The sequence below is a fragment of the Calidris pugnax genome, unplaced genomic scaffold (assembly GCF_001431845.1).
Source record: "Calidris pugnax isolate Ruff unplaced genomic scaffold, ASM143184v1 scaffold91, whole genome shotgun sequence".
In the NCBI taxonomy this organism is placed as follows: domain Eukaryota; kingdom Metazoa; phylum Chordata; class Aves; order Charadriiformes; family Scolopacidae; genus Calidris; species Calidris pugnax.
Window position 1 is genome coordinate 169,779 of NW_015090898.1, and position 10,038 is coordinate 179,816.

Here is a 10,038-nt window from a genome sequence, read left to right on the forward strand (position 1 = left end):
GGGGCGACGGTTTTAAATTGAAAATCTTCTTGAGGACCATGTTGGGTCAGGTCCTCGAGGACCTTGTCAGGCAGTGACAGGACAAGGGGTAATGGTTTTAAATTGGAAGAGAAGAGATTTAGATTAGATCTCAGGAAGACATTTTTTACTCTGAGGGTGGTGAGAGCCTGGCCCAGGTTGCCCAGAGAAGCTGTGGCTGCCCCATCCCTGGAGGGGTTCAAGGCCAGGTTGGAGGGGGCTTGGAGCAACCTGCTCTGGTGGGAGGTGTCCCTGCCCAGGGCAGGGGGTTGGAACTCGATGATCTTTAAGGTCCCTTCCAACTCTAACCATTCTGTGATTCTATGTCAACCCGTCTTTTGAACACTTCTAGGGATGGTGCCTCAACCCCTTCCCTGGGCAGCCCATTCCAACGCTGGAGAACCCTTTCCGTGAAGAAATGTTTCCTAATATCCAATCTAAACCTCCCCTGGTGCAACTTGAGGTCATTTCCCCTTGTCCTATCTCCTGGGACTTCTTCATTGGGCCATGAGGGACCAGCTCTTGGGGCTCATCCCCCCTTAGCTCCCCATCCAGCCCTTGGGGGAAGGCAGGTTGGTCTTTCCCCCATCCCCACAGGGTACGGATGCACTGGGTCGCCGTGGGGTGAGCCCAGGGGTGAGGTGTGCCCAGGGACAGGTCCCACCGAGGGCACCTCAGCCTGCCAGGGCTCTGGAAAGGGGCCCTCGGGGCAGGAGGAGGCCACATCCATGTGCAGACTGATCCGCAGCGGGTTCTGAGAGGTTTGAGCCTGTCACTGTCAGGTCCCCTGGGGTTTGTCCCCCAGCTCTGAGGTCTGGCACAGCCTGGAGATGGGTTTGGGGGAGAAAGGGGTCCCCTGTCCCAGCAAACGCCTGGCTTGGGCAGCGTGACCCGTTCACATCCCAACCTCTTCTCCTCAGGGTTGGCTGAAGCCATCAGGGTCACAAATGGTCTGACTGGTCCTGAGACTCTAACGGGGAGCTCTGAGGAACAGCGTGAGGAAAGAAACAAGATTCCATACTCATCCCAGATGGGTAGATACCAGCAAAAAGAAGATTTTGCTTCATTTATTTACATTTCTACCGAAAAAAGCGAGCGCAATTCAGAGGGCGAAAAGGGTTTTTATTGTTAACAACATCAAGGTGTTCTTGGGTTTTAACCACCGAGAAATATCTTCTGCACGTGCAGCTGAAGTCTATGAGCAACAGAGGAATTCGGGATTTAAGATGGCGTGTGCATGATGGAAATGCTGATGTATTTGTAACACACATGACATTTAATTTCTGAAAGACTTAATTTTGCAATTAAACTGGACCTTGCTTTGCTTCGGCAGAGCCGGTCAGTTTGACATTAAAGGTGAAGAGCAGAATCTTGTGCTGCCTCTTTCTGCTGACAAAACTTGATGTGCTCTGGGAGCTTTTGGGGGGATTTCACCCAAACAAAGAGAAATCTTGAAACAAAAGGCTCAAACAGGGACCCTGGAAGCTGCTTCTCATCTCCTCCACCAGCGCAGCTGGGGCTTTGTCTGGGAGGGTGGGGGTCACTGCCAACTTCTACCTCCGTGGCCTGACAAAAGTTTGCCACCCTGAAAGAAAACCTGAGAGACGAGAGGCTTAAAACCTTCCATCTGTTGGAGAAGGAGGAAAAACCAAACCTTTGGACCTAAAGTACAAGGAAAGTCATTAGTGCTGCGGAGCAGGGCAGGTGTGAAGTAAGATAATCTGTGTGAGGAGGAAACAGCTTCTTTGTGAGTCAAAACATGAGGCTGTGAATATGGGGATTAATGAGCCAAACTTCCTGCTGCACGTGGGCTGTGGGAGCTACCAAGAGCTGCCAGAGCCCCACGGTACCAGGGAGGGCCCTGCCATGGGGAGAAGGTTGTGGCCAATGACAAAGGAGCCCGTCTCCCGGTCGCAGTACACGCTGCCCACGGGAGAGGACCCGGGGCCTCACAAGGGGCTCCATTCAACATGGAGGAGTAGTTAATGGAATAAATGGACCTTATTTTTCTTCTGCAGGTTCACTTTTGCACCAGAGCTTTTCCTTACCAGGTGACGTGTCTAAAGCAAGGGGTGGACTGAGCTGGGTTGGGGTTAGTGGGAGATGTTCTGCGGCAGGGCGCTGGGATTCCTCTTGCTGCCCAGCTCTTGGATTTGAAGGAGGTTGAAAAGGTCTTGTGGGTTCCAGTTGCCCTTTGGGCTCTTTGTGTTCTGCAGTGAATCCAGCGGCTTTAACGGAGGGAAACCCTGGTCTTTCTCGGGCAGGTCCAGCAGCTGCTTCATCAGGCTTGAAGTCTCGTCTCCGCCGATGGGATCTGAGGGATCTTGGCTCTTCTGCGAATCCCACATGGCGTTTGAGAGGGAAATATCCCTGCTGCTGGCTGTGTGCACGCTGCCCAGGGCGTTGTGCAGCCACATCAGGCGTTTCAGCCCTTGAAAAGCCCTCCCTTTGTCATGCATGAGCTGATGCTCCGTCACCGCTCTCTTGCTGCGGGGGAAGAGAGAGTTAATTAGGAACCAAGCGCAGCTGGATCCCAGCTGATTTGCATCCATCAATCTTAGATGCTTCTCTGAGCTGGGGAAGGAGCATCAGAGGTGTCTCCACCCCATGTGGATGGAGGACAGCCCCGAGGCCAGGCTGCTGATTTCATACCCTTAGTGTTCTAGGATTTTTGGGTTTGTTTCTTTCCTTCCAGTGCTCTAAGTCAGGAGTAATTTAACTGAAATCAGTGGTGACCAGGAAATGAAAACAAACCCTTATTTTCTTCAGATAAATCAAAAAATTTAAGCCAAATATGACTGGGGAGGGTGGGCTAATTCCAGGATGCAAATATTTCTGGATTTCAGATAGCAGATGACTGCAGCTCAAGGCTCCCTCTGCAAATTTGGATCTGAATGGGAACCTAAATATGGAATTTTAGTATGTGCCATTTCCATGGTTTGCGTTGAACATCCTTACATGGTTCCCTGCGCTGTGTTTAAGAGCATCAGCTGAAATGTGGTGTACGTTATACATCTAAAAATGCAATTGGTCTAATTTTATACTCCATAAAGGGCAATTTAAATGTTGCCGTATCAAATGTATAGAATTTTCCTTCCCCCGTGCCCTGGAGTAACTGCCAGCAGCGGAGGGCACAGCCCCTCACATCAAAGGCAAGCTAAGGATAGTAGGTAAAAGGATGACATTGCTTACTTTTCAGTGTCTTGACATGTTGCAAAACAGGCAAAAAAAAGAATTGCCAAAAACGTAACCATCTGCAGAGATCTCTGGGGCAGGAACATTTTCTCTCTTCTTTGAAGCTGCTCCACGGGACGAGGTGCTGACAGTATGATCAAAAAAATTATTATTTTTTTTCCTCTGTTCTTTCTTTCACCTGATAAAATGAATTTCAGCCTTTAAGCACTGGTAAAAGCAGAACGTTGTACTATGGTACATCATCCCAGGAACTCCCAGAGCATCAACCACGTGGATTTCTAACATACACCAGTAAAAGCTGAATAGATTTAATAACATATTTCTACATTTCTTTGCTAAGAGTCCTAATAACCTTTTCCACTATTACCTTCTTCCCACTCATGCATTTGCAAGCACTGAAGATTATTTAATTTAGAAATGGCAAAAGACCTTCCTGATAAAAAACTTTAGCAGAAATTTAACAAAAAGATGAGGATTTCTGCCTAAGAAACTTGTCACAACACAAAAGAGTTTATGACAGGACTGTGCAGATCAAGTTAAAAGGTGTTCACAGCCCTGGGGTTCAGACCCTTAATAATACAACCTTTTTCACAAGCCTTTAACTTCAACCCAACAAACTTTAATAATTACTAGAGGTGGACTGATTTAATTTCATTATGATTGGGTCCTAATAACCTTTTCCACTATTACCTTCTTCCCACTCATGCATTTGCAAGCACTGAAGATTATTTAATTTAGAAATGGCAAAAGACCTTCCTGATAAAAAACTTTAGCAGAAATTTAACAAAAAGATGAGGATTTCTGCCTAAGAAACTTGTCACAACACAAAAGAGTTTATGACAGGACTGTGCAGATCAAGTTAAAAGGTGTTCACAGCCCTGGGGTTCAGACCCTTAATAATACAACCTTTTTCACAAGCCTTTAACTTCAACCCAACAAACTTTAATAATTACTAGAGGTGGACTGATTTAATTTCATTATGATTTGTTCCCTTGTGAGTTACAGTAAGACTTTCTGAGCAGGTAAAAAACCTCAGTTATTTAATGTTTCTTCATTAATATATAAAAATAGGCACTAGTAAAAATTTCACTACTCCAGTCCCTCAAGGGGCTCCAGGAGAGATGGGGAGGGACTCTGGATCAGGGAGGGGAGCCCTAGGAGGAGGGGGAAGGGTTTGACCCTGAAAGAGGGGAGATGGAGCTGAGATGTGGGGAAGAACTCTTTTCTGTAAAAAATGAAAGTGGATTTCTGGCTTCGGGAGGAACAACTAGAAAATGTAATTGTGCAACGATTATTTTCATCTAAATTCAGCTCTATAGCTGCTCCTGGCATTGCTGTGCCTCTATATACCCATCATTTCGAGGCCACTGAACCCTTTAATGCCGGGTTTATCCTTAAAATCTCTTCATTTTTTTTTACACTAATAACTGTACCCTGCTTTTAGGATTGGCTCCAGCCTGTCCCTTCAGTCATTTACCAGCAAATCCTCTATTAATTGTTACATCAAAACCTGGATGGACAACAAACCAAAAGTTGCAGGATTTACATTGTTATTTAAGAATAGTAAAGCTATGCACCCATCTAATGAGGCTACTAATTTTTTGAATAAATACTTCTTTTTGTGCAGAAGCAGTTTGGGTTAATAAAAAACTCAGCATCTCATTGACTTTTCTTTATACTGACTTGAATATTCAGTTGTTAACGACTGAAAGGCAAATTATACATTTGGTTGTATAAAATTAAGCTTGTTCTTAATAAAGTCTCCACTGATTCGTGAGTAATTTCCTTGGACAATATGTTCAAATTAAACTAGACCTGAAAGAACAAATAGGTACTGGTTCCAATTTAAAACCTTTTGTATTAAATATATATATATGTGTGATATTTGAGGTTATGCTAGTGTAGAACTGCTCGTACCTAATGAATAATCTATACTTTCCTATTGTGATCAACAATAAAGTATATATTAATCAAAAAGCATCTTCCAGTTCCAACAGTAACATTATCTACTTACGGATGATCCCGTAGATCCCGGAGAAGTTCTGCTCTGCACAGATGTGTCTCGTTGCCCGTCCTCCCGTGACGTTCCAGCTGCAATGACAACGACTCCCTTTCACCACCTTTTATACCTGCCCAGAAACAATAGAAACGAGCCCCGTCGCACTCTGTGACTAAGACCCTTCCTCTCGTGTCACCGAAATGAGACAGCTCCCCGTTTCCAGCATTAATAAATCTGGGATTCTGAAATGTCCTGTTCAGCTGTGACTAAGATCACAAGTTCAGGGACAGTATCTTACTCCTTTGCTGGCTCTCCTCTTCCCTCAGAACTTTTTATTCTAATTCTGCCCCAAGATGATGGAAAAAGGGAAATTCAAACCTGTTATTCCTGGTTTGATCAGGAAATAAGTCTCTGGTATGGGAAAGAGATTTTTCTCCTTCGCCATCCCCACACACCCATGGATCGGACGTTTGATCAGGAAATAAGTCTCTGGTATGGGAAAGGGATTTCCCTCCTTCGCCATCCCCGCACACCCATGGATCGGACACTAATGATGAGTAGGAGGAATCTAAATCAACGGTAGTGATGGACTCTGTAATGCCAGTTATCAGACAAAATGGGGCAGTTACAGAGAATCTGAGGAGCTGGTAAATAAGATCCCTCTGGATTTTAATGTTCAGGACAAATTTCATTGAAACCCATTGATTTTCCAATAAACATAATTGTTTTATATCTCAGAAACTGGGGAGATACAGAGAAGACTTATCAACTGGCTAAGAAATAAAAATGCAAGTGGTAGCTCAGGCAAAAAGCCGAGTTCTGATATGCTTTGAAACCAGGCGAGGTGCTGCTGTGTGAGGTTTCCTACTCGTTTTATGATCTCTAACCAGGTAATTTCAATAGAATTTGGATACTCGGGAGGTGGCCGGACCACTAGGCTGCAACAGGAGTCTATTTAAGAGTTCCTGTTTCCCTAAGTGAAAGGAAATGAATATATTTGTCACCTCTAAGGAAAAATTCCCTGGAAGGATTGAAAAGATAATTTGGTTGGTGTTATCAGGAGCTATTGATTCCTTTCAGGGAGGCACAGCCATACCTTCCCCTCCAGCCCAGGCTCAGGTGAACGCAAACACATTGTCCTCATGGAGACAGGCCCCATTAGCGACCTCATCTCTGGACACCAAATTGCTCTTTATTATCCTCCTCCCCACGGCTTATTTTGAGCCCCTCTATTTCAGAGCAATCAAATAACCGTTCCCTGATTTCATTACCTGAGTCCCAATTGTTAAGGAGAGTGTCGCTCGTTAAAGCGAACAAAGCCTATCACCAATTAACGATGACATTTGTTAAATGTTGGTAAAACAGGGGGCCCGTGTCTCATCTTGGTTTCCAGGGTAGCGGTTACGCCGTCGTTACACTGAATTATCCGCCTGAGAAACCCAGGTTTCTTGGTTACATCTTCAAGGACTAACAAGCATTGGCCAAAGTCATGTCCAAAACATCTGGCTCTAATTCATCCTTGAACTTTTCGAGTCTCTATTATATATAATGGGTTGTCACTGAATGCAGTTATTGGCGTCTCCAACGGAAGAACTAATGCCCCATTAATCCGAGGGGCTGCAGGAAACGCTGACACGGGGTCGGTAAATGGCCACTTGAAGCGTTCCCTAATGGCCCAACCGCATTGCCATGGCTACGCTCTCCCACTGGCTATTTCTTAGGACTTAGAAGAAGTCAAAATAACCTTGGATGTGACTTTGCAATATCTCCCAGAGGGGTGTATGCGAGGGCAGATCACGCTGAAGTTACACCTTTGAGAAGTACCTGGTGCGTGGACTTACTGGCACCAGCAGCGCCGTAGGGAAGAGATGCTGGGCAGGGGTTGGCTTCCATGGTCTGCGATATTTCTAAAGAAAATATAAAATACATTCAGGGCACAGCTTATACCACAGCCACACACAGTAGTTAATACTTCTCACTGTGGTGGGAACATTGCTAATTGGGAGGAGACCTGAAAGGAGGGTGTAGCCAGGGGGGGTTGGTCTCTTCTCCCAAGGAACAGGTGATGGGACAAGAGGAAACGGCCTCAAGTTGCCCCAGGGGAGGTTCAGGCTGGATATTAGGAAAAAATTTTTCACTGAAAGGGTTCTCAGCCCTTGGAATGGGCTGCCCAGGGAGGTGGTTGAGGCCCCATCCCTGGAGGTGTTCAAAAGACGGGTTGATGTAGTGCTGGGAGGGATGGTTTAGTGATGATGCTCCTTGTTTGTTGTGTGGGTGTCTATTTTTGTCAGTGAGGTTGACGGTTGGACAAGATGATCTTTAAGGTCCCTTCCAACCTAGAAGATTCTGTGATTCTGTTGCACCAGAGGAAGTTTAGGATGGATATTGGGAAAAATTTTTACAGTGAAAGGGTTATTAAGCCTTGTAAGAGGCTGCCCAGGGACATGGTGGAATCGCCATCCCTGGAGGTATCTAAAAGCTGGGCAGACGTGGTGCTGAAGGACATGGGTCAGTGGTGGTTTTTGTCAGTGGTGGGTTGATGGTTGGACTCAATGATCTGCAAGGTGGTTCTACAATTCTAATGTCACCAGGAGAACTTGTATGAGCAGCACTCCCAGGTGATTTTTGTAGTGGGTATATTTTCAGCTCTCTGCAAGAGCCCTGGGCAGCGTAGAGCCACCAAAGAGCCCAGGTTTTACAATTCTATGATTCTAATGTCACCAGGAGAACTTGCATGAGCAGCACTCCCAGGTGATTTTTGTAGTGGGTATATTTTCAGCTCTCTGCAAGAGCCCTGGGCAGCGTAGAGCCACCAAAGAGCCCATTCTCCCAGGGAAGTCACCAGCAAACCCAGCTGACTGGAGCTGGGTGACCTTGGATCCTCCCTCCGAGCAGACTTGGAGCCATGGAAGGGTTTTAGCCTTGGCTTCAGAGCCTTTGCTCCCACCCTCTGGCTTTTCCTGGCCCGACTCCACGTCAGAGGGTGCCTTTGCTGTTCCATGGCCTTCTTCAGCGGAGGGTGTGAGCCAGGAGGGCTGGGAAAATTACGGTTTCCCAGTGAGTGAGTCTTTTGTTTTCCTTTCCAGTCCTCTCCCCGGGGAGGCAGGTGGGGGAGGAAGGAATATGGCTCGTTGCAAAAGCAGGAGAGAAAAAGGAAAAAGAAAGCCTGGAGGCCCCTTTGAGGGGGAAGAAGGAACTGGGGGGAGGGAAGAGAAAGCGAAGAAAATGTGCAAATAGCCTCGTTAGGGCAAGGGGGATCCTCTTGCCTGGGATTTTAAAACTTAATTAGACAAAGACCGTACTGCATCAAAGGGATCCTCTATCTGTAGGGAGATGGAGACAGATCTGATGAATTTCTTCCATGTGCTGTTCCCTCTTACTCACCACTAACAGGAGTGTGGGCTCCCAAAGGGCTTCATGCTTCTCAAAACTAAAAATCTACTTTGGTTTTTTTTTTTTAAATTATTTTTTTTTTTTCCATAGCTGCTCTTAGCCCAACAGACTAAAATTGGTACGAGCTGCTCAGCGCGGTGTGTGGAAAGAAAAGACACCGCCCTGTTGAGAGGAAACTGTTTGACCACACTTGGATGGTAAATATAGTTCCCCTGCGCCGCTGGTGAAGCGCTGCTAATGAAGGGCTGCTCTCCCTTCCTGGCCTCTTCTCGCAGAGATGAGAGGAAATGACACCTCCCAACACACCCGGAGGCCACCAAGGCTTTTTTGCACCACCACACCCGCAGCACTGGGACAACGGGGACCACCACTAGCCCTCCAGGCCAGGAGGAAGGAGCCAGCAGCAGCATCGCCTCCGTGACCATCTGAAGGAGGTGAAATTCAGCTCCTTAGACAGCAGGCTCCAGGCTTCTCCTCCATTTGGGTGCTTATAGCTCTTCTCTGTCACCTTCTTATTGCTGGTGGGGACAGTCTTGTGCTATGCATTTAGGGGGGGTCGGTTCCAGGGCGGCGTGGGCAGTTTTTAAATCCTGGCACCTCATCCACTAAGGCAGTGCATCATCCCGGAGAGAACTCCCCTCTTCCAGGGAATTCAAACTGACGTTGAGCAGCAGTGAGTCAGGCTCACTGAATTTTTCCATTTTCTTGATTTCGAGCCAGAAGCACCGGAGGCTCTGAACACAGAAGCAGGGACAAGTGTATTGTCCTGCAAAATCTGCCCTGGAGCCAAGCCTGGGCCTGACTCTTTCCTTCCCCAAATAGTCTCCAGACGTAGTATTTTCTGTGCATGAACCAATGTAGTATTTTCTGTGCGTAAACCACATTCAGGTGAAGCCAAGACAAAGCTTCCAGTCCCTTGTGCTGCTCCTGGAACACCCACTGGGCTCTCCAAGCTTATCCCTGTTGAGGGGCATCACAGGGTGGCTGGAGAAGTCTGCTGAGAGCAATCTGAGGAAAAAAACAAACAAAACAGAATAAAAGGAGAGGTGTTCCCCAGGGCCATGGGGCCTGCCCGCCCTGGAGAGGGGAACGCCGCCATCTGGTGCCCAGAGCTGGGTTTGGTTGTGGGGCAGCCCCACATCCTGCCTGAGAAGCCGGGGGGGCCCGAGGTTACAGGGAATCCGACATCTTTATACTTTAAAACCCCAGGCTTTATACTAAACGGGGTGCCCAGTCCCTAATGGCTGTGGGACCAAGAAGGTGTTTTGTTAATGTTTAAGAAACCCATAACAATTTCTTGTTGTTCAGACAACCATTCTCACACACAATGACCCCTCCCCACCCAGGAAGGGGAACTGGGGAAAAACAAGGAAACCCGAGGGTTGAAATATAAATAGATTTAATAGGATAAGACTAATAATTACCAATTACAC

At 46.8% G+C, this 10,038-nt stretch overlaps 1 protein-coding gene across 1 annotated transcript; it reads right to left on the minus strand.

Moving 5' to 3' along the window:
* Nucleotides 1-1,629: 1,629 nt before the first annotated feature.
* On the minus strand, nt 1,630-5,333 carry LOC106891755 (parathyroid hormone-like). Its single transcript, XM_014948483.1, has 3 exons — nt 5,228-5,333; nt 3,211-3,337; nt 1,630-2,505 (listed from the first exon to the last, which is right to left on the minus strand). The coding sequence occupies exons 2-3, from the start codon at nt 3,297-3,299 to the stop codon at nt 2,112-2,114; spliced, it is 483 nt and encodes a 160-aa protein (XP_014803969.1). The 5' UTR covers nt 3,300-3,337; nt 5,228-5,333; the 3' UTR covers nt 1,630-2,111.
* Between the last annotated feature and the right edge of the window lie 4,705 nt (nt 5,334-10,038).